Below are 24,194 nucleotides of genomic sequence, written 5' to 3'. Positions count from 1 at the left end.
CTGACAGAAGGTATACTAATCTCTGCATGAAAGGATTTTGCACATTTTCACCAAGCTTTATTGACAGCATGCATACAAGTTTGGACAGAGAGCTTCAACAGACTACTTCACACTGTTTTGCTCTGTCAAAATCAAAATGCATGTTGGCTCATAGGTAAGTATCACACATCTACAGTCAAAGTGGGCTGTACTCCTCATCTGAGTACTCCCTCCCCTCTTCCTCCATATCTCTGCCCCTGTCCTCTGAGTAGTACTGGGGTATGTAACTGTGGACGTAGAGGGGCAGAGAGATGGAGGGAGAGGGGAGGGAGTGGCGGTGATAGGGGGACAGGGGAGCAGGGTGGGACGGGGGAGGTGGTAAGTATTCAGGGTGGGGGAGTGTGTAGCAGTGGGGGAGGGATAGGGAGTGGGTGAGTGGACGGGGTGATGAGGGTGGGGGTGGCGAAGGGGGGTCAAAGTAGGGCGACGGGGGTGAGAGTTCTGCGGATGGTAAGGACATGCAGGGGTGTGGTGGCAGAGGGCAGTAGCAGGGGGCCGGGGGTAGCAGGGGCTTTATGTCAGGGAATCGAGGGGGGTACAGGCGGGCTTTACGCCTCCGCTCCATTACAGCCTTCTTGGTGTAGTTGTTGAGGGTGGAGACTCCTGACAACATGCAGCAGGTAAAGGCCAGCCATGCCACACTGAGAGAAACAGAGTAAAGAGAAAGGAGCAGCAAGGTGGATGGTGTTCATCTGAATCCATGTGTGCAAGCCTACTGTTGCAAACATATTTCATATCCTTATCTTACTAAAACACAATTGCTACAAGGCATATGCGATATTGCAATAATCTATTTGAGTTGGACAGAGGTCTTTAACAGGAGCCCAGGTCTCCTGAGAGTCCTTGAGATAAATTATTGGGTGTCTCTCTTATTTAAAGGGGGAATATGTAAGCACTTAAGCACACTTGCTCTTTGAGACCAAAGAGGAGCAGAGCACACTGAAGATCAGAGAATGAGTAGTGGTACTGTAGTAAACAGTGTGTGTGTGTGTGTGCGTGCGTGCGTGCAGACTCACTAAAAGGCCCAGGAGTAGCTGTAGCTGTGTGGTTTGAAGTCCTCTGGACCCATAGAGGCAGTAGTCTGAAACACCTGCATGAACATCATGTGAGCCACCATTCCCAGTAACCCTAAGATAATAAAACAGAGATTAAATGGCAGACATTGAAAGCGTTTATGTGGATTAGATCAGAGAGACTTTTTCATACAAGCACTGATTTCACTAATAGCTTTATTGAGGAAAGTTTTACTTGCAATGACTGTGATGTGTGGTTGTCTTACCTACCTTAGTTGAACACACTGACTGTAAGTTGCTCCGCATAATAGCGTCTGCTAAACCAGGGTTTCCCAAACTTTGCCCTAGCACTACACAGCGGACTCAAATAATCAAAGCTTGATGATGAGTTGGTTATTTGAATCAGCTGTGTAGTGCTAGGGCAAAAAACAAAATGTGCACCCAGGGGGGTCCCAGAACCAAGTTTGGGAAACTATGTGCTAAATTATCAAAAAAATAGAATCTAATGTAAAATGTGTACCTCCTAAGATAGTGAAGATTGCGGAGTAGGCATTGAGGAGCTGTCCCCAGCGCTGTGAGGGCCAAAAGGCATCCAGACACAACTGCAGAGACAGCAGCACACAGCTGATACACAGCAGCCCAACATACATGAGCTCCATCGACACTGACAGCCACAACATTCCTGCAGGGAGAGAGAGGACGATTACAGTACAACTATGTCATGACTGTGCAATGTGTACCAACATACACTCTTGACACTGCAGAATAATTTACCTTTTTCACCTCCTGGAGTTAAAGAAAGAAAACTGCGACACTTTTCCTCTAAAAAACGAAAGACAGATATTACGATGATCATTATTTTATTAATGAAATAGCTATCAGATAAGGTTAATTTCTGTGTGGGACAGATTAAATACATAGCATCAGGAATAGCTGTCCTTCAGGAAACCTTTCTACCCACGGGGCACATTGGGTCATATTTGGTTGAGACGTTGATCAATGAGATTACAACCTACATTCACCAACTCAAAAAGACAGCCAAGGGTTTTTCCAATGTGTTATCACTATGCTGTCAACTATCTAAAAGCACAACCAAATTCCAATGGAAAAACAATATCTGATTTTTGGTTTATTTATACAACAGATTATCGTGTTATCACTGTGTTTCATCTAACAGCAGAACCAAATGACCTGGACTGCAGTTAAGATTACATTAAAAGGTAGGTTTAACAGAGAAAATGAAATGTAACCATACTTTATAAGTCATATATCATCAATGATACTATTTAGGCCTATATAGAATTTGCAACCCAGGATTCAACAAAAAATAGACAATACATACAGTAGAGGCCTAGGGTTTCAAGCTTTGGTTGATTTGAAATGTAATTTTCAAGTTAATCATTAACATGTTGTATTCACGTCTCCATCTAAACCAAAAATCAAAGTTAAAGAATATGACTAAATAAGTGCATTTAAAGTTTGATTCAATTAGATTTAGTCCTATTTTTTTATTTTATTTTTGGTTTAGATGGAGATTTGAATCCAACATATAATTTATTAATTTGGAGACAAATTGGATATTGAATTGTGTTTGGTTGTCAACGCAAGCAAATATCTACATTTGAAGGAGATTTATCTTATGCTTGGATAGTTCCATCTGTGCCACTGACTTAGTCTGGCTTTACTTCCAGTTTGTCTACAAATTAATAATTGATATGTTGGATTCACGTCTCCAGCTCAACCCCAAAAATTGAAGTAAAAGAATAGGACTAAATCAACAAAAACTTGAAATGCACTTTAAATAAAGTTTGATTTGATTGAAATCCAAATGCGTTCAATATCACTAAATATCATTACATTTGAAATCCTAGGCCTAGTGTATTGTCTATTTTTAGTTGAATTTAAACAATAGCTGTTGATGACTTTGCAAATATTATATAGGCCTTAAAGATGCACTATGTAGAAATCGCTCCGCCATTTCCTGGTTGCTAAAATTCTAATAGTTCGCCTAATTTCAGTTTATGTGACAAAATAAGCTGGTATAGTGTAGAGGATCATTGTACCATCTAAACCGCTGTGAAATATATTTTCCATAAACAAAAATATAGTATTTTCAGCTGTTTGAAGATGGTGTACAAAAACGAACGTAAAAGACGCAAAAACTAAACTTAAGAACAGGAAGCATATAAATAGCGCACATAGAACAGATCCACCGCTTCTTAGACTTGCTTTCAATGAGAATGACATAGCTATAACACACATATCTATGTGAATTTTGTCTGGTCGCCCAAAAAGTAACATATTGCAGCTTTAAATAGCATCATTGATGATATATGAGTGTTAAAGTATGGTCTTGTTATATTTGCTTCCATTTGGAATGGCTTCGATAGCAACAGTGAATATTTTTAGGTTCTAAGTGGAGATTTCTCAACAATCACTCTCACAATAGCACCTTGGTAATAGTCTGTGACAAATATTGTAGCTAAGCAGGGGCGGGCCTGTATGGGAGACCAGAGGTAGCTGACGCTAGGTCAATTCTCCAGTAGGAGGTGCTGTTTTTCTGATAGTGGATATAACGTTGAATGTCTGACGTTGTTTCGAAGGTACAAATTCAACATATTTTATACAAGGTTTGTCGATGTTGAAATTTGGTTACCATAATTACATAATCCTGTGGTTGAAATTTCACCCTCAAAACAACAGTTAACTTTAATGACTTTTTTACAATCCAATGTATTTTCCACAGATTCCACATCACAATATGTTGACAAATTACGTGGATTCAACCAGTTTGTGCCCAGTGGGTAGTCATGTATGAGAACAGTATGTCTTTTTAATACTTCTCATCCACCAGACAAGATATCCTCAAATCCTTCATTGTCAGTAGAAATCCCACAGCTCTATCAAGTCTTCTCCAGCCTCAGCTTTAGGGTGTTGAGTCCAGTCAAGCCGGGGGGGTTGAATAATATGAACCTTTCTCTCTATCTGGTCATAATCCATAATTGAGTCATGCTGTTAGAATCTAAATCTCCCTGAACAGAGCACCGATAATAATCCTCTTTAGAGAGTGCAAGAGCTCACACACACACACACACATACACGCACGCACGCAAACACACACGCACGCACACACACACACTCCACAGTACCTAGACTCTCATTGCGTTTCATCTCACCAGTGATTTTCCCCTTTCTTACCCATTTTGCTCCTTGCTTCCCATAGTAACATTACTGTGTGACTGCAACTCCCCCACTTTGAACCCACTATATGCCACTCTTGTGCACAAACCTACAGGTATTAAAGTTCCAACCATCCATTTTCACCCCCCAAAGTCTCACCCCAGGCGTCGGTGTAGATGTTCTCCTCACAGCTCATCCACATGCCTGCATGGAAGGCAGGGAAGACGAAGCGGTCGTCCCCCGTCTCCCAGGAGAACTGGATGGAGGTGGAGTTATGCGAGACCCCGGGCACAGGGATGCATTTGGTCAGTTTGTTGGCCGAGCAGAGGGGCTTGGGGACTTTCTGACTGCCCTCACACCAGTAGGAGGACAAGAGGGCCATTGCCCCCAGGACCAGAGACACCAGTGTCTGGAAGAAGGTGAGCTTGGGGGACCTCACTCTGGACAGAAACGACATGATGAAGGGAGAGAGAGGGAACCTGGGTTGGGGGGAGGTGTTGGAGAGAGGAAGAAAGAGAGAAGTTGTATTTTTAACAGCTGGTCAAACACTCCCTCTGTCTATATATAATGATAAAGGGAGACGGAGCCACTTCAGACACAGAGACTCTGTCACAGGGCTAAACATGAGTGACAGGAATCAGATATGGACGTTGACAAAGGCTGCACTGTGAGGCTCGGCTCCAGCACTCTTTTAAACAGTATTAAGAGAGTTGAGAGAGAGTTGAGAGAGGGTTGAGAGAGAGTTGAGAGAGGGTTGAAAGAGAGCAAATGGAAAAAGAAAGATAAAGTATTCAGAGGAATTGACAACCCAACTGAAAGAAAACAATCTAATCCCCCAACGTCTTTCCTTTCTTGGACACACACTAAGAAGTTTGTGACTTTGCATGGGTACACACAATCTAACCTTGCACTCTGGAAAGTACTCGCAGGTTGCACTCAACCACAATGAAACCAGGCTCAGTATTGTGAGCAGAGGGGATCCAATCTGCGCGAGCAGGGGTCTTCAACCTTTTCTTTCCCAGGGCCCAGGGCAAACCGGCGACCCTCATCATACGTTAGCAAAAAAAAAAAATCACGTCTTGTCTTATCATAAGGTGAATGATAATGGCAAGGAGAAGTAATACACATTTTAAAATTAATAGATTTGGTAAATAGTTTTTCATTATTTTGACCTCCCCTTATTATAATTGGAAGAGGAAGTGTAAACTCTAATAATAATAATAATAATATGCCATTTAGCAGACGCTTTTATCCAAAGCAACTTACAGTCATGCGTGCATACATTTTTGTGTATGGGTGGTCCCTGGGATCGAACCCACTACCTTGGCGTTACAAGCGCCGTGCTCTACCAGCTGAGCTACAGAGGACCACACAAACATAGTCTATTAGCTAGAAAGGTAACTCCAAACACATTTTTGCTAAGAGCAGCTGTTTAACTGGTTAAACAAAGGTTAGCCCTGTGTTGTCCAATTCAAGAAAGCTTACCAGCAGCCAGCGGCACTTTCCGCATTGGTAGCCTATTCGCAGGTGCTTTTCAAAGCCTGTCACACACTACAATGAGTGTAATACCAAAGACAGTAGAAACTCTGTGTAATTTTCTCAATATTACGAGTTGAGAAATAAAGTTTACATCATTAGAAAGAAGATATTCTCCTCTTTTCTACTGTAGGTATGTAATTCAAAATGTGTTTATTATATTGTTGCTAGCGATATTCAGAAAAACAATGTTCCACTTTTTATTTATTTATATTTTCACGGACCCTAGGACGCCTGGTGGAATACCCCTGTGCTAGAGGGCAGGTGTGGTTTAAGACGGAGTGATTATATCACTAATTATATAACTGAATGACAAAGAATGGGAGAACACAAAATGGAAATGGTAGGAAGACCAGCAGGAGTAGAAAATGGCAGCAATTACAGGAGAAAATAGCTTATCTGTGAATCCTTTAGAACAAATAATGGCTAAAATGTTCAGAAGCGTTGACGTCAGACAGTAAGGATCATTTGAAAGAGAAAAAGGACCCACCTTCAACCTGTCTTATTTCCTCTTTAGTTCTTCATGGAGTGAGTGTGGATTGTGGTAGTATTTAATGTGTATTCCTCTACCCATCTCCTCTCTCTCTTCTCTTCCTCTCCATCAGATAGCATGTCAGTGATTCAGGGTGTTGACCCTCACAGTAACCTCTGTGGAGTGTGTGGTTGTCACTCTTCATGATACCGCTTGGTCAGTAAATCAGTGTGCTCAACCAAGCCTTAAGCTCCCCTCTTCTTTAATCTATTGATACAACTCTAAATCCACAGTGGACAAATCCATTCAATCTGTTCTCATTTTCATCAATTTCATCTACTATTTTACCCCTCCTGTCTTCCCCCTTTCTCTCTAACTGGCCACACTCTCCTAATACTACCAGTTTGAATATAGTGTACCAGATATAGTGTACTAGCACCACAGCCTGAACTCCAATCTAGCGACTTTCAAAGTAAAATGTATGACTTCACGTCACTTGAATTTAACATTGATTACACCGTATGTTGTATTTAATCTTACAAATAAGAAACTCCTGGACAAATTCTATTCCCACACAGACACATTTCTGGTAGTTAGTCTCTGAGAGACTTTCCATAGAACTTTACCAGAATGGTAAATCTCCAATCAGTTTTTCCTCAGAACATCCTGAATAAATGCATCTATTTACAATTGTATTTCTTGATTCAACCTGTAGAGCTGAAGATCCGTGCTGTAGCTCAATTGAAATGTAAAGACCCATTGCAGTCAAAATGCTGCTTTTCCTGTGTCGTATATCATACTGTACAACAGTTGTAAAAATCTGAACATGTTTTACTGTGTTACTTCCTGATAGTTGCTGGTTGAAAATACACTGAACAAAAATATAAACACAACATGCAACAATTTCAAAGATTTTACTGAGTTACAGTTCATGTAAGGAAATCAGTGAATTGAAATAAACTAATTATGCCCTAATCTATGGCTTTCACATGGCTGGAGTGTGGATCAGAAAACCAGTCAGTGTATGGTGTGACCACCATTTGCCTTATGCAACGCGACATCTCCTTCGCATAGAGTTGATCAGGCTGTTGATTGTGGCCTGTGGAATGTTGTCCCACTCCTCTTCAATGGCTGTGCGAAGTTGCTGGATATTGGCGGGAACTGGAACACGCTGTCGTACATGTCAATCCTGAGCATCCCAAACATGCTCAATAGGTGACATGTCTGGTGAGTATGCAGGCCATCAAAGAACTGGGACATTTTCAGCTTCCAGGAATTGTGTAGTAGAGTTGAAACCGGGATTCATTAGTGAAGAGCACACTTCTCCAGCGTGCCAGTGGCCATCGAAGGTGAGCATTTGCCCACTGAAGTCAGTTACGATGCAGAACTGCAGTCAAGACCCTGGTGAGGACGACGAGCACGCAGATGAGACGGTTTCCGACAATTTGGGCAGAAATTATTTGGTTGTGCAAACCCACAGTTTCATCAGCTGTCTGGGTGGCTGGTCTCAGACGATCCCACAGGTGAAGCAAGATGTAGAGGTCCTGGGCTGGCGTGGTTACACGTGGTCTGTGGTTGTGAGGCCAGTTGGACATACTGCCAAATTCTCTAAAATGACTTTGGAGGCAGCTTATGGTAGAGAAATGAACACTAAATTATATGGCAACAGCTCTGGTGGACATTCCTGCAGTCAGCATACCAATTGCACGCTCCCTCAAAACATCTGTGGCATTGTGTTGTGTGACAAAATTGCACATTTTAGAGTGGCCTTTTATTGTCCCCAGCACAAGGTGCATCTGTGTAATGATCATGCTGTTTAATCAGCTTCTTGATATGCCACACATGTCAGGTGGATGGAATACCTTGGCAAAGGAGAAATGCTAACTAACAGGGACGTAAACAAATTTGTGCCAAACCTTTTAGAGAAATAAGCTTTTTGTGTGTATGGAAAATGTCTGGCCTCTTATTTCAGCTCATGAAACATGGGACCAACACTTTACATGTTGCGTTTATATTTTTGTTCAGTATACAATCTACTCAGGACCTTCTAAATCAGCAGGTTTGCATGGGCGGGAGTTTCGGCTTTCCATGGTGACATCACCATGCTGTAAATAGGTTAATAGTCCAATAACAAATAGTTACAAACCTCTCTGCCAATAACAACTAGTTTTCAGTTTTCCCTTCCCCAATCCTAGCAAAATTATTGCATGAGAAATAGTTTTTCTGCTAGAAAAGTACTTTTGCCCATTTTAATGGAACTCTATTACAGTAAAGGGTATTTAATTGTTACCAAGAAATGATTTGATAATGATATAAAAACCACTGCATTGGGCCTTTAAAAAGGTCATTTCCGTTTGAACTGACATATGCAGCGTTTACTGTGAACGCAGTCTCTGTGAACACGGGAACATTGCCTTTAAATTTCAATCACGCTGTAGCGCGGATCTTCAGCGCAACGGATTGAATCGAGCCCTTGGGGTTTTCAGGAAAGTGGTGAGCTGGCTCCTACCACAAGAGGGAGCACTTCATCAACATTAAGGAAAAACAGAATTACACAACACACCCATGATGAACCATACAGTACAGTACTCAAAACACCATAATAGATGTCAAAACACATACTAGCATCCCTACTGAACTTGAGACATGCAGAGGGAAAGAAACTCATAACTAAAAAAGGTGTTACTACTAAGACAATATGGAGACCATGCTTCAACCAAAATGTAGCTACAATGCACAATTCTCTGCACATTTCTGACATTTGGTTTCTGAATGACATTTGTGACTGAACGCATCACTCTCACTTGGGTCTTATAACTGTTGCTCTGATATGTGGGGCCAGATTTTATCCTCACTTGAATATATGCAGTGAACCTGAGCCTCACTGTCAGCAGTAGACAATTTAAGACACAGCAGGAGCGAGAAGGGTGTGTGTGTTTGAGAGAGAGAGACTGAGAAGAAAAGGAGTGATAGAATGAAAGGAGAGACTATTGAGCTGAGAGAACCCATTTACATACAATAAAAACCTAAATTAAATTGGAATTAAAAAAATGAATGGCTTAAATGGCACAATGTGAAATATTCAAAAGGACAGCATTATTTTAAGCATTTAGTAAGTGTATTCATAGTTCATATACATATTGACAGCATGTTTTCAATATCATACTTGTTTTCTTTCAGTTTGACTTTTTTTTTTACAAGAACAATAATAAAAAATGATAAGACAACACCACGTACAACTCACTTGTTTAGTTCATGGCAACGCTTATTTTGGATGCATTTAGCATCTCTTGATCCATTTCTTAAGTGTCATTGAGAAATGAAGTAAAAGGTGAGGACTCCCAGTCCCAGTCATTCCAAAAACCCTCTAGATTCCAAAAGGTTTTGGTAATGCTTGCTAGCTTTTTGTCAGCCAAGTGTGACTATCCTTTCACATAAACTCCACCCATGTACTGAACAAGGTCCACCACAACGTCAACACTTGGTTCACCTGTCACTTGACATCTTCTCCCAATCAACATGGTCAAACATGGCAGGCATGCATTAGTGAATATTGTGATCTCCTCCTGTCAGGGTTCAATTGTTCTCTCAGCACATTATGAATATTTTGTTTGAAAAATAAAGATCATGTCCATTCGATTTTCATGAATACTATCTGTATCGTAAAAACCCCAAGGATGAAAAATAAGAACACTTTTCAAAGGACCAAAAATTGACAATCAAATCCACATTTTCACACACATTCACTCTTATACATACGCACTTTGAAAGGCAACAAATGTCCATTCTCCAAGGCAATAATGTCTTTGTAGCAACTCGGCCTTGACATTCCAAATGATGTCATTCTGGCACCTCCCTCTCCAGGAATGATAAAATATCCAATGTTTGATAAATGATATGTTGACAAAATATAAATGGAGGAACATTTCAGGAAATACTGATGCAGATACAAAATAATAATGATAACTAAAATAATGATTATGAAGGTTATGATAAAATACTACATGAACTAGATACATTGCCTCTCCTTTCCTTCCAACTATAATGTCAACTTTTCACCCCAACGCTCTCTTACGGTCCTCTGGAGGGATTGCTCCCAATACTCCGATTCATAACATTTGGACAAAAAACATGATAGATAAAATGACGAGAGCCATGATGGAAAGAAGAGTTTGAGGGTATTTCCAGAAATTCAAAGTTTGCCTAGAGAGGCTGCTTGTTTCTTGTCTTCTTTTAAGAGGAAGTTCCTTTCTGTTCTGTCACTCGCAATGTCTCATTCTGTCCCACCTTGGTCTTCCTTTTTAGTCTTCCTCAGCGTTGCTTTGATCGGTTTTTCTTTTTAAAGTAAGGAGTTTGTCTTTTCATTAAATGTTTTAAAGTTAATTCCTGTTCAGAAATTTTACAATCCTCTTTTTTCTCTGTCATCATAGTCCATCCATCAATAGATGCACGTCCCATCCTGTTTAGGGCTGTTTGTTTCACTGACAATCCTCATCGTCCAAGCATACCTAGGAAAGGATACAAAAATCAAGTGTGTATTGACACCAGGGATTACACAACCCTGTGTGTGGTCGAAACAGTGGGCATTTCCAAATCTATGATGAGCAGAAGACATTTTTTGTAACTTGATGTTACCTTGAAGCGTATGATATAAACAAAAATAATAATCAGCCCTGGGCTAATAAATATTTAGCTTTATCTTTGACAGACAATTTTTTTGGTTTAACAATTTGCGGATAATTTGGGGGGATATGAACACAAACAAATAGAACAGGGTGCTCAGTCGCATACTAATCAAATATTAGTATTTTCAAATCCTTAAGAGCGTTGTAACATTAATTTCGGTGCCCTCTCGCACAGTCGCACCACTGCCTTTTAAACTTACCGATCCTATACTCCTGCTTCTCTTCCTCCTCAGTGTCTCTCTCAGCCTCTCTCAGACTGCTCAAGGTACACAGATTTAGCTGGCTGACTGCTCTGGGGAGACTGCAGAATATAAGAGGGGGGGGGGCAAAGGAGAGAAGGTCATTAAAGTGGTACATTTACATTTTAGTCATTTAGCAGACGCTTACAGTTAGTGAGTGCATACATTTTAAATAACTATAGTAGCAGAATGTAGTTCATTAATAACTATAGTGGCACATGAGATAAAGGACTTTAAAATATATTAACACAATGAAGAGTCACAAATATTTGGTTTCCCTAGGAATTATATAATAACCAACCTCTCCCTCTTTACCTTGTGCTTCGGACATCGTAGTGAAAAGTTATCTTCATTCAGAGAGCAGTCTGAGGAGAGGAGAAGGAAAAGTGATACAAATGATGTAACATAACCATCAACTCAGAAAATTATAAACACTCAAACTTTCATAATTGGGTACTGTTGTTATAGTTACCGTAGGCAGTGGGAGGTAAGGTTTAGGGCACAGCATATGAGTAATGAGATATAACATAGTCGGTATTAAGGAAATGTTTTGCTGCTCTTACCTGCATCCATGGCACACGGGTAGTGATATCTCAGTGTGCAGCCTTTGCTGTAACAGCCGAGGGTTGAGCCAACCATTTCACAATATGAGCAGACCTGAAGACAGACAGACGTAACATAGAGAATAACAGAAGAGAGAGTGCAAAAATCAATCAACTTAAAACTGGGGGACTTCTGAGAACCGCTTTAGGCATATTGAGCTGAAAATAAAAATATATATATAGTAACCAATATCATTACATTGTATACTGTATAGACAACAACAGAAAAAGATTACTCACTGTGTCTCTGGCACCATCTAGTGCCTCCTGTAGGCCATACAGTCTTCCATTGACCAGGTAAACCCCACTGGCCCAGACCATGCATGCCTCATGTACCCACAGCTCCTCTGGGTCCATAGGCATCTGAGGAAGTTGGGCCAGCTGTGCCAAAGGCCCAAGGGAGTCTAAGGTTGGGGGAGGAGGCTGGAATGGCAATGAGGCTTTGCTGTTGGATGGCACCATTCTTGGGGAATCCTCACTGGATTTCTGTCTCCTTTTAAATCTCGGGTGCGATGTCAGCTTTCTGTGTTGTGGCCTTTGTTGAGCGTCTTCTGTCTGCTGTTGCTGGCATGGTTGGTTTTGCTGACTGTAAGTGGGCTCATCCTGAGGTTCAGGTTGTTTCCTTAGCTCAGTAATTGGTTTTAACTCTGGAGGCATGTCCCAATTAAGAATTGTTGTCTTGTTGGTGGTGGTTTTAGCAAGTTTGTTGGCCAGATAAAGCATCTCCCCTCCACCTGCTGGAGAGGCAGTGCCAACAGCAGTGGCAGGGGAAGTTGTATTTGTCGCTTGACTGAACATGCAATTACTATAAGTTGAGGACTTGACAGTTGGCACATCTTGCAGTTGAGGGCCCTGGGTTGAAATGGTGTCTAGATTTTGCACATTTCTACTCATTCCAGTAGCTACAAGACTCTGTCGAATCTGTGGTTGATTCTTGGGAAGCCTTGTAGCATATTCAGGAGGGTAGTAAGGTCCATAGAGATCCCCAAGGTTTTTGTAATTGGCCCATTTCTGGCACAGGCAGCAGAGAAGACGGTCAGAATGAACTGATTCAGTAATCACTGGGCCTGGTAGAAGGTACTCAGATGAAGGTAGAGCCTTTCCTGTCTGGAGGGCAGAGTCTACTTCCTCCAGCTCCCTCTTCTCTTTGACCCTCTCAATTTCTCGGTCTCTCCTATGCAGTTGAGACAAAAGAGCTGAGGTCAAAAGAGCTTCAATACCACTACTACTTGCTTTCCCTCCAACTGCACCACGCTCTCCCTTCATCTTTTCCTCTTCACCATTCACAATTGTGCACACGGCTCCTATCTCAGCTACTTTCCTCTCCACATGTATGTACGGAGCAAAGGCACACTTGCTATTATCAGGAAGAACTCTGCTGTTATCAAAATGTTCTCCTCCTCTTGTAGCCGCTTCCAGGTCATCTTTGGCCGCCGCTGCTGCTACTCCTCTTCTCCTCCTCCTCTGCCTACCTCTTGATCCCACTCCCTCACTCTCGTCTTTCACCCTTCTTTGTTTCTGGCGGACTGATTTCACCTCCGTCTCTGGCTGAGTGTCCTCACTTTCAGCATCCACTTTTACTGCTTGGGTCAAGACTGGTGGAATCTCAGGAAGAGTCATTTTCTGATCAGTCTGAGGAGTGACTGATGGGGCAGAGGCTGTAGTGCTGGGGCTTGGGGCTACCTGTGGGGTAACAGTTGCAGGAGATTGGGTGGGTGGGCCAGACGGAGCACTTGGGCTCGCATTCTGTGCCTGGGTGGCTTGAGCACGTTTCTGCTTATTCACACTTCCAACAGGCCTTCCCTTCTTCTTGCCTGATGGGAAATAGCCTTTGGGTACAGAATTGTCTGATTGTTTGGAATCTTGTGGTGACCCTGTCATTGCCAAACATGCCCTTGGAGAAGTTTGATGTGGCTGTCTTAGCAAGTGCCCTTGAGCCTGACTGTGGTGTGGTGGGGTGGTTCCATAATAGTCACTGCTACTGTAATCATCAAATCCCATCCCAGTTTCTTCAAGTTTTTGTCTCAGAAGGTTAGCAGCAGATTGTTCACCTCTTCGAGTCTCAAGTTGCTGGTAAGTATTAGTGAAATGTTGAATATCAGACAAGGCAGATGAAGAAGGTGGGGGGGAGCCCTGTACTGGACAAGGTAGTGGTGGAGGTGGGGGTAAGGGGCCTAACAAGGTGAAGTCAGCGGGTATCTCTTTATCTCTATCACCAGTACTAGATGCTGCAGTCCCTAACCCAAAGTCAAAGTCTGGCTGCAAAGGTCTTGTAACAGTTCCTGTGGTGCCACGTTTAAGAACTTGTGATGTCTGGTGAGGATCACAGGGGTATGCGGTGGGAGGTAACGGTCCAGTCTCATCAACCCCTCTGTAGGGCATAATGTCACTTAATGAGAGACTTTCATCTAGATAAGGTAAGCATTCCTCTTCATCCTGTGTGTCAGTAAACTGTGACATTTCAGTGTGAGAAAATCCAGCAAAATCATTTGAGTCAACATCGGCATGGCTGCTGTTAGTAGATTTCTTCACATTTGGTGTAATTTTCTGAACAATAGCCTCCAGTTTCAAACCTCTCCCCTTTCTTGGAGGCAGACTCTTTTTACCCTGAACAGGTGAGGAGGATTGTGAATAAGTGCTTTGTCCAGGTGTGGGACAAGGAGTATTAGGCGAACCAAGTGTAGTTATATCTGAACTGGATGAATCATCTTCATTTTGGAGGCTGGATTCAGAATAGGCCAAAGGTGAGTGATATGAACTAGGGGCACTCCTTTGCTGGGATACATCCTGATGCTGCCTCTTGGCAGGGATAGGGGAAATGAAAGATCGAACTCTCCTCCTCAACATTAATGGATTAGTGTCCCCAGAACCACCAGTTTTATTTGGTCGATGGCTCTGTGGCATCACTGAATTGACATTGCCACCAATACTGTGACCAGCTGTTTTCATGGAATTGGGTGTAGGTGTTGGATGGAGTGATTTAAAGATTTCTTCTGTAACCACTTGGGAGACAGCTGATTCAAGAATGTTGGAGACTGGTGGAGCTGTTGGAACCAATTGGGGGGAAGCAGGAGGTGGCTGTTGACTTCTCTGGTAAGGGTCCCCCTCCAACATCCCTACACTCTCTCTACCAGAGTGTGTTGACTCCCACATTTTCATGTCATAGTAAGTGTTCTGATGAGGAACTTGCTGTTTAGCGAACGGTTGGCGACTGTGCAAAATGTCAGTTGGAGACTGCATTCTTTGTCTCTGCTCTGAATGACTGAGTTTATGTCTACCTGGAGAAGTACTGGACTGCATCATATCCTTGGTGGGTCTATTAATGGTAGCTGCCCAATCAAGTCTGTCATCCAAGTCATGAGCATGGGGGTGAGTATACATTTGTAATTTGTTTGTGGATTGTGGGTTTTGTAGTTGAGTTTGGGGTGAGTGGTAGGGATTGTGGGAGTGAAAATGGGGGTTACGTGGAATCATATTGCCCTCTCTTGTATCACCAAACCTATAACCAGGAAAGCCAATGGCATGCCCTGTAGATAAATCTACCCCATGTGGGTATGACTGACGTCTTGATGGTGAAGACAGAGGGTTGGTGGTAGAGGGATAGTGAGAGGCTTGCTGCGGATGTCGAGAGGGCATGGTGGTGGTCAAATCAATCTTACCTCTTCCAAAAGGCTCGGAATTCATAACCACAGATGGGTGTAGAGCCTTGTTATGATGCTCAATATCAGTTTCCTTGGTTGTAAGACCACTATGATGGACAGCCTCTGCAGTCTCCTTTGATGCTACCTTCATTCCAACTGCTCTTTTATCTCCCATCTCCTTGCTGTTCCCTAGATCATTTGTTGATGGCTGTTGGATCACAGAGGCACCAATTTGACTTTTTTCCCGCTTTCTTTCACGTTCCCTATCCCTTTCTGGTGTACTGCGGCGATTTGGACAAACATCACATATAACAGAGCGCCGCTCTTTAGATGGAGGTAAAAGGGAGGCCGTCGACATTTGAGACTCAATTTGACCTATGGTTCCAACACTGCCCGCTAGCTGCTCTGTTTCCTGCAATAGGAGTTCTTGCACAGCTGATGATGAGCTGGGCAGACCTGAAGGGGGTTTCCTGTGAGGTAACGAGTAGTCGGCTAAATTGATGTGCTTTGGTGGAGGTCCAGGCAAAAACTCTGTATTCTGTGGCATATGGGTGGGGTGACGCTGAGGTGTTGCCATTTTATTTTTCTCTGAAGAAGCACTGTGAGATCCCTTAGTACCTACTACTTCAGACCTCAAAGAGGAATGAGGTGATTCTGGTACTAAATCAGATCCAGGCCCCTGGCGCTGATTTAGTTGAAGAGGCTTTCCAGGGCTGGTCATTCGGGAGGGGTGGGAAGTGACCTCTCCAACTCCAGTTTGGGATCTCATACTTTCAGCCATGCCATAAGGATGCCTGGTTTGGTACTCTTGCCGAGTCATATTTTGAGCCTGGAGATGGGCATTTGCTGCCTGTTCAGATCGCCCATAGCGCCGGTCTAAGTGATAACCCTGTAGAACCTCCTGCAAGAGGCTTGGAATTGGCTGTTGGAGTTGAGAATTATCATCATGTCCTCTTGCTCCTGATCCTTCCCCTCTCCTCACTGATCCCTCAACCGTAGTACCCGCGACATCCTTGGTGTGTTCAGGGCCATAATTGGGCTTTGGCTGATGGAAGCCTTGATACCTTGAATTTGATCCCATTACACTCCCTGGACTAGGTCTCCCTCTGTTCTTCAAACCCATGGCAGCACCATGTGGTGACTCTTGGTAACCATATTTCTGAGGACCTGAGGGGGGATGATTTTGAGGGACAGACGTCCCAAAGTTAGATTTCTGGGGAACTTCATGATGAGAGGAATATACACTCAAATCCATTCCTTCCTCCCCATTACTAAAGAAGCTGTCTGAATGTTTCTCCTCTAAGCAGTTGGCTTGTGTATGTGTAGCTTTTTCTGGATTATTTACCTCACAACGAGTTGACACAATAACACCCACTCCACCAGCATTTTGCTGTTCCTCAATATTTAGATCTTGATTGGAGTTGTCCAAATCTCGTGTCTTACATCGTTTTCCGTCCTTCTCATCACCCTTTTTGTTGCGCAAGGAAGATCGATCCAATGTATTTTCTTTGTCCTGCCCATCTTGTCGTATGTGTCCCTCTCGGGTCTGCTCTCTACCTCCCTCTCCATGGGTGCCTTTTTCAATTTTTTCAATCACCCCTTCACTTTTATCTTTAATTCCTTCATATTTCATTTCCCTTGTTTTCCTAAGGCCATTTTTAGTATTAACATCAGTGGCACCAGGCTCAGAAACACAGTTTGAGTGGAACTGAGGAGCAGGAGAGGGAATGGGGCATGAGGGAGTAGAGGAAACAGGAGGGCGAGAATGTACACTTGGACCAGGCTCAGCAGATTGAGGAGCAGAGGAGGGAGATGACGATGAAGGTTTCCAGGTTTCAGTTGTCTTTCTTTCAGAAACATCTGATCGATTCAGAGATTGTTTTGTAGAAGATTTCGTGAACATCCTCTTCCCTTGTGAACCCTGATCACTCTTTCCAGTATGGGATTGGTTTTGACTTGAACCCATGGACATTTGACTCGGAGATGGAGGAGGATAGTAACCAGTTGGTTCCGATCCACTGCTTGCTCCACTCATCTGCCGCATTCTAGATTGCTCCCCCTCAGAAAACTGCTCATCTTGTTCCTCTTTGGCCCTTGATGATACTCTTTCCAACACCAGAAAGGAATCTTCATCACCTCCAGCCTCAGAGCTAGCACCTTCACCACCACCTATCCCACTGCTTGAGGCAGCACTGACACTTCGACTCCTTGGTTGAGTAGAGGGCATGGTTTGTAATGCCTGCTGCATTTGACTTTGTCCATCTTTCCCCCTTCTATGTGACATTAATGTGTCAGTGAGAAGCATATGTTGCACTGTGTTGGGTAAATTTGCTACCTGTGATGTCAACGCATTTAGACTGTTCAGGCCAGGGTCTTGCATGAGTTTGTCAAGAGGAGAAGATGAATAGACAGATGAGGATGACCCTTCTTCACGTGATCCTTTTCCTGTTCCTGCACCCATTCTGCTTTGGTTTGAGACTGAGTGACCACCTCCAGCGCTTGTATTCAGACCAGCAGCTTTGTTACTGCCACTGCTGCCACAACTACTGATGCTGCTGTTAGAGTTGGGTGTGGGACTCAACTGAGGCATAGTCTGCAGTAACCGACTATGGCTGCTACGAGGGTTTGGGGGAGGAGGATGTGATGGAACATGTGATGGGGGACATGAAGGGTTTCCATGACCTTCTGAGACACCCATCAACGGGGAAGGTGAGGAGCTACAACTGGGAGAATGCACTGCAGAGGCAGCTGGAGAGGGGTTAGATATAGGGCTGAAGTTTTGGTTAATCTGGCCCTGTTGGGGTTGAGAGTGCATTGGCGATTTGGCGACTTCTTGACACGCTTGATGAGGCATTCCGGTATTGGCGGATTGGTGATGTTTAGAGTATACAGAACCTGGTGGAGGGGCATGATGCTGCATTTTGAGAGAGTTGTCGTAACCTATTCCTAAATTGTGCTGAGAATTGCGGTGCTGGAGGGTGGCTTGTTTGTGGAGTGAATGAGGTTGTGGGGAGTATGAGGGATAACTTGAAGAGTGGTAACTCTGTGCAACATTCTCCAGTGATCCAACACTGTTTGTTGTAGCTGAACTTGAAATTGAGTTTGAATTAGAGGTCATATTAGGAGAGCTGTTGACTTTAGGTTCAAATCCACCACCACTGCTGGCCCCATCATGATATCTCTGTGGTGGGGAGCTGTACATTCCTGATGACCCTGTGGATGCACTACCCTGTGGGGAGTAGTGTGAGAACTGTGGAGGCATTCTGTGTCCAGAGATGGGATAAGTCCTATGCTGCTGTCCATGTTGCAGAGCTTGATGGGCGGGGTAATTCTGTCCATGTTGGCGGTGCTGCATCTGAGGCCCTGATGCTGGCTGCATTGCAGGGTTCAGACCCATTTTGTACTGATGGGAGGGGGAAAATGCTCCAGCACCACTGCTGCCACTGCTACTACCACCACCTGAGCCAGCTGTAGAACCATAGTCCAAAGGATAGGGAGACATCATCCCGGAGGACGATCCGGAGCTAGTTCCAGTTTGTCTGTACTGCTGAGGTATATGGCCATCCATATTTGAGTACCCAAAACCTGCCCCATATGCCATACCTCCTCTTCTATGTCTGTCCTTTCCACCCATTGCAAAATAATAATCCATTGTTTCCTTTCGGTAAGGGTTGCTACTACTGCCACTGTGAATATTACTGTGTGATGATTCTCCAGCTCTGTTTCTTGCATCATAAGCAAGCATATGGCCAGCCTGACTAGGGTGGTGGTGCCCTCGATGGAGTAGGTGTCGACTGTGACTTTGAGGGTTTAGGGGTGTTTGCTGTTGCATCCCAGTGTAGTCATCTGTCATCCTTGGGGATATCTGGGGGTCTGTTGACAGTGGTGGGTAAGCGGAGCCACCTCCACCCCTACTAGTAAATCCAGGAGGAAGAGCTGGAGGTGCTGGACTGTTGGGGAAATTCTGCATGTTTTGATGGATTTTTATGAATTCTTTGAGGGAATGTTTTTTGTTCCGTAAAGGCAGTTACTGTGTCAGTTGACTTCGTAGGCTTGCAGTTAAATGATGGAGGAGAGTCCAACAAAGTCCAGCAGAGTTGAAGCAAGTGACTTTATCACAAATGTTTTATCACACTTGTAGCAGCAATTGAAGATGAAGCAAATACTGAGGCTTGAGCAGAAAATGAGCAGTAATTTTCTATTAGATGCAACTCTAAAGAACTTCTGAAATCTGCTGATGATGTAGAGTAACTCCTTTATAGTTGTAATAGTTGGAGAACTGAGTCCAAATTATAACAAAATATCAGTTTTGTTGTAGTAAATGTATTAGTGATTTCAATGTTAAAAGGATATGATACAGATGTTGCAGTTTGGCACTAAATGTGAAAATGTCAAGTGCAGGAGAGACAACAGCACCTGAAATAATAGGCCTTAAAGTCCTTTCCACTGTAATAAGAGCACAGGCAAAAACAGTTCAGCTAAAATTGCAGTGGGATTCAATGGTGTCCCATGTGCAAAAACTTGTCAAGAGTAACTGAGTCACTGCCTTTTAGACTGCTGGACTGTTATTGCAGAAATTCTTCAGCTCTGGCAGGAGTAGCCTATGTGAAACAATCATGCTTCCCTCACGTTGTATTTGGCTAGCACCTGTGTAGAAACATCCTCAGAAATGCTAGCCAATACTTTTATCCAATAAATGTCCCAAAAGGAAAAAAGATCCACTGACATTCGTGTGTTCTTGTTGAGATTAATACTTTCTTAAATTGTCTCATTTTTTGTAATTCCCTTAGATTTTTTGACATATGTAGTTGGATTGTAGAAGTCTTTGGTCCCCAGTTTCCCCCAACTGTAGTTCTTCTTCACCTTATATTTGTTCAGTGTTTATCTTGCTGCTCTTCTATATCTCCCACATTTTTCTGTCTTACCTTATTTTCTTTTTCTTTCAATCATTATTCAAATTGACCATCTCCCATACCGATGTCCAAAAGTAAGGTTTCCATTTAATCAGCATGTTCTTGTTTTTCTTTTGCAGTTTCTCTCCAGTATTTCCATCCATGTGAGTCCATCTCTCTTCAGTTGTTTACAGGAGCCCTGTGGAAATCTGAAAGAACAGAAGAAGAAACAAAAATAACTGTCTGTGTGCCACAATGACCACATAGCCTATACTGTACATAGGCTTTTACATCCATAAATGCTGTGTGGGTTTTTGTAGACAAAGTAACTACAGTGGGTTTGTTGTTAACCATTGCATAACCCATGACTCTTTCTCACTGTGTTCCTTAACATATGCCACATGGTCTATTTTCCTAAAGTATTGTACTAACTGTAGGTCTTACTGTAGAAATAGTCACATATCATCTGCAATACAATGAATCAGGAGTCAACGTGTCCAACTTTATAACATCATACTGTAATTACACTATAGGCCCACCTGCCCATGTAACTACAGTGAGGGAAAAAAGTATTTGATCCCCTGCTGATTTTGTACGTTTGCCCACTGACAAAGAAATGATCAGTCTATCATTTTAATGGTAGGTTTATTTGAACAGTGAGAGACAGAATAACAACAAAAAAATCCAGAAAAACGCATGTCGAAAATGTTATAAATTGATTTGCATTTTAATGAGGGAAATAAGTATTTGACCCCCCCTCAATCAGAAAGATTTCTGGCTCCCAGGTGTCTTTTATACAGGTAACGGGCTGAGATTAGGAGCACACTCTTAAAGGGAGTGCTCCTAATCTCAGTTTGTTACCTGTATAAAAGACACCTGTCCACAGAAGCAATCAATCAATCAGATTCCAAACTCTCCACCATGGCCAAGAACAAAGAGCTCTCCAAGGATGTCAGGGACAAGATTGTAGACCTACACAAGGCTGGAATGGGCTACAAGACCATCGCCAAGCAGCTTGGTGAGAAGGTGACAACAGTTGGTGCAATTATTTGCAAATGGAAGAAACACAAAAGAACTGTCAATCTCCCTCGGCCTGGGGCTCCATGCAAGATCTCACCTCGTGGAGTTGCAATGATCATGAGAACGGTGAAGAATCAGCCCAGAACTACACAGGAGGATCTTGTCAATGATCTCAAGGCAGCTGGGACCATAGTCACCAAGAAAACAATTGGTAACACACTACGCCGTGAAGGACTGAAATCCTGCAGCGCCCGCAAGGTCCCCCTGCTCAAGAAAGCACATATACAGGGCCGTCTGAAGTTTGCCAATGAACATCTGAATGATTCAGAGGAGAACTGGGTGAAAGTGTTGTGGTCAGATGAGACCAAAATCGAGGTCTTTGGCATCAACTCAACTCGCCGTGTTTGGAGGAGGAGGAATGCTGCCTATGACCCCAAGAACACCATCCCCACCGTCAAACATGGAGGTGGAAACATTATGCTTTGGGCGTGTTTTTCTGGTAAGGGGACAGGACAACTTCACCGCATCAAAGGGACGATGGACGGGGCCATATACCGTCAAATCTTGGGTGAGAACCTCCTTCCCTCAGCCAGGACATTGAAAATGGGTCGTGGATGGGCATTCCAGCATGACAATGATCCAAAACACACGGCCAAGGCAACAAAGGAGTGGCTCAAGAAGAAGCACATTAAGGTCCTGGAGTGGCCTAGCCAGTCTCCAGACCTTAATCCCATAGGAAATCTGTGGAGGGAGCTGAAGGTTCGAGTTGCCAAACGTCAGCCTCGAAACCTTAATGACTTGGAGAAGATCTGCAAAGAGGAGTGTATAAAAGACACCTGGGAGCCAGAAATCTTTCTGATTGAGAGGGTGTCAAATACTTATTTCCCTCATTAAAATGCAAATCAATTTATAACATTTTCGACATGCGTTTTTCTGGATTTTTTTGTTGTTATTCTGTCTCTCACTGATTACCACAGTAGACTGATCATGTCTTTGTCAGTGGGCAAACGTACAAAATCAGCAGGGGATCAAATACTTTTTCCCTCACTGTAACACCCGGTACTCTTCCCCTGCAAATTGAGATGGTGTGTTACTGGCCTACACAAAATACCCCATAATGTCAAAGTGGAATTATGTTTTTAGAAATGTTTACTAATTAATAAATAATGAAAAGCTGAAATGTCTTGTGTCAATAACTATTCAACCCCTTTGTTATGACAAGCCTAATTAAATTCTGGAGTAAACATTTGCTTAACAAGTCACATTATCAGTTGCACGGACTCACTCTGTGTGCAATAATAGTGTTTAACATGATTTCTTAATGACTACCTCATATCTGTACCCCACAATTATCTATAAGGTCCCTCAGTCGAGCAGTGAATTTCAAACACAGATTGTGGTCCTCTGTAGCTCAATTGGTAGAGCATGGCGCTTGTAACGCCAGGGTAGTGGGTTCGATCGCCAGGACCACCCATACGTAAAAATGTATGCACACGACTGTAAGTCGCTTTGGATAAAAGCGTCTGCTAAATGGCATATTATATTATATTATTAACCACAAAGACCAGGGAGGTTTTCCAATGCCTCGCAAAGAATAAAAATATTCCAAAACATGCATCCTGTTTGCAGTAAGGCACTAAAGTAAAACCGCAAAAAATATGGCAAAGAAATGAACTTCCTGAACAGAAAGTGTTATGTTTGGGGGTATAAAAACAAACGGAATAGAGCTAAGCACAGGTAAAATCCTAGAAGAAAACCTGGTTCAGTCTGCTTTCCAACAGACACTGGGAGACAAATTCACCTTTCAGCAGGACAATAACCTAAAACACAAGGCCAAATATACACTGGAGTTGCTTATCAAGACGACATCGAATGTTCCTGATTTACATTACATTTTAGTCATTTAGCAGACGCTCTTATCCAGAGCGACTTACAGTTAGTGAGTGCATACATTTTTCATACTTTCTGAAGGCACTGTGTATACTGAATTCTAGTCATGTCTCATCCTATATAACTACTGCTGTACACACCTTTTCTATTCATATACTGTCCATACTGTCTTTACACACCATATATATATATATACACACACACAGTGGGGAGAACAAGTATTTGATACACTGCCGATTTTGCAGGTTTTCCTACTTACAAAGCATGTAGAGGTCTGTCATTTTTATCATAGGTACACTTCAACTGTGAGAGACGGAATCTAAAACAAAAATCCAGAAAATCACATTGTATGATTTTTAAGTAATTCATTTGCATTTTATTGCATGACATAAGTATTTGATACATCAGAAAAGCAGAACTTAATATTTGGTACAGAAACCTTTGTTTGCAATTACATAGATCATACGTTTCCTGTAGGTCTTGACCAGGTTTGCACACACTGCAGCAGGGATTTTGGCCCACTCCTCCATACAGACCTTCTCCAGATCCTTCAGGTTTCGGGGCTGTCGCTGGGCAATACGGACTTTCAGCTCCCTCCAAAGATTTTCTATTGGGATTCAGGTCTGGAGACTGGCTAGGCCACTCCAGGACCTTGAGATGCTTCTTATGGAGCCACTCCTTAGTTGCCCTGGCTGTGTGTTTCGGGTCGTTGTCATGCTGGAAGACCCAGCCACGACCCATCTTCAATGCTCTTACTGAGGGAAGGAGGTTGTTGGCCAAGATCTCGCGATACATGGCCCCATCCATCCTCCCCTCAATACGGTGCAGTCATCCTGTACCCTTTGCAGAAAAGCATCCCCAAAGAATGATGTTTCCACCTCCATGCTTCACGGTTGGGATGGTGTTCTTGGGGTTGTACTCATCCTTCTTCTTCCTCCAAACACGGCGAGTGGAGTTTAGACCAAAAAGCTCTATTTTTGTCTCA

The 24,194-nt window shown here is 42.9% G+C and overlaps 2 protein-coding genes across 3 annotated transcripts; both read right to left on the bottom strand.

Moving 5' to 3' along the window:
* Window positions 1-175: 175 nt before the first annotated feature.
* LOC311139222 (germ cell-specific gene 1-like protein) lies at window positions 176-4,689 on the bottom strand (the record flags this gene model as incomplete). The annotated part of the gene is made up of 5 exons (XM_084174127.1): window positions 176-680; window positions 1,056-1,167; window positions 1,573-1,734; window positions 1,827-1,874; window positions 4,392-4,689. The coding sequence occupies 5 exons, from the start codon at window positions 4,687-4,689 to the stop codon at window positions 176-178; spliced, it is 1,125 nt and encodes a 374-aa protein (XP_084030253.1).
* Window positions 4,690-9,343: 4,654 nt separating this feature from the next.
* LOC311144913 (transcription factor 20-like) lies at window positions 9,344-19,473 on the bottom strand. Of its 2 annotated transcripts, none has more exons than XM_084181093.1 (5): window positions 12,007-19,473; window positions 11,728-11,821; window positions 11,466-11,529; window positions 11,126-11,226; window positions 9,344-10,748 (listed from the first exon to the last, which is right to left on the bottom strand). In XM_084181093.1, exons 1-5 carry the CDS (start codon window positions 19,375-19,377, stop codon window positions 10,732-10,734), a joined length of 7,647 nt encoding a protein of 2,548 aa, XP_084037219.1. In that variant the 5' UTR covers window positions 19,378-19,473; the 3' UTR covers window positions 9,344-10,731. The 2 variants fall into 2 exon arrangements, with proteins under 2 accessions (XP_084037219.1, XP_084037220.1); XM_084181094.1 differs by having other exon boundaries at window positions 11,480-11,529.
* Between the last annotated feature and the right edge of the window lie 4,721 nt (window positions 19,474-24,194).

Source organism: Coregonus lavaretus (genome assembly GCF_964263955.1).
Source record: "Coregonus lavaretus genome assembly, chromosome: 2".
In the NCBI taxonomy this organism is placed as follows: domain Eukaryota; kingdom Metazoa; phylum Chordata; class Actinopteri; order Salmoniformes; family Salmonidae; genus Coregonus; species Coregonus lavaretus.
The sequence above is the reverse complement of the archived record's forward strand: the minus strand, read 5'-3'. Positions and strand labels throughout refer to the sequence as shown.

Bases quoted from the DNA above. Each gene is read 5' to 3' on its own strand.
- LOC311144913 (XM_084181093.1), bottom strand. From the start codon at position 19,377: ATGCAGAATTTCCCCAACAGTCCAGCACCTCCAGCTCTTCCTCCTGGA. The intron at 11,530-11,727 runs GTAAGAGCAGCA...TCCTCTCCTCAG, and splicing joins CCCGTGTGCCATGGATGCAG to ACTGCTCTCTGAATGAAGAT. The intron at 11,227-11,465 runs GTTGGTTATTAT...TATATTCTGCAG, and splicing joins CACAAGGTAAAGAGGGAGAG to TCTCCCCAGAGCAGTCAGCC.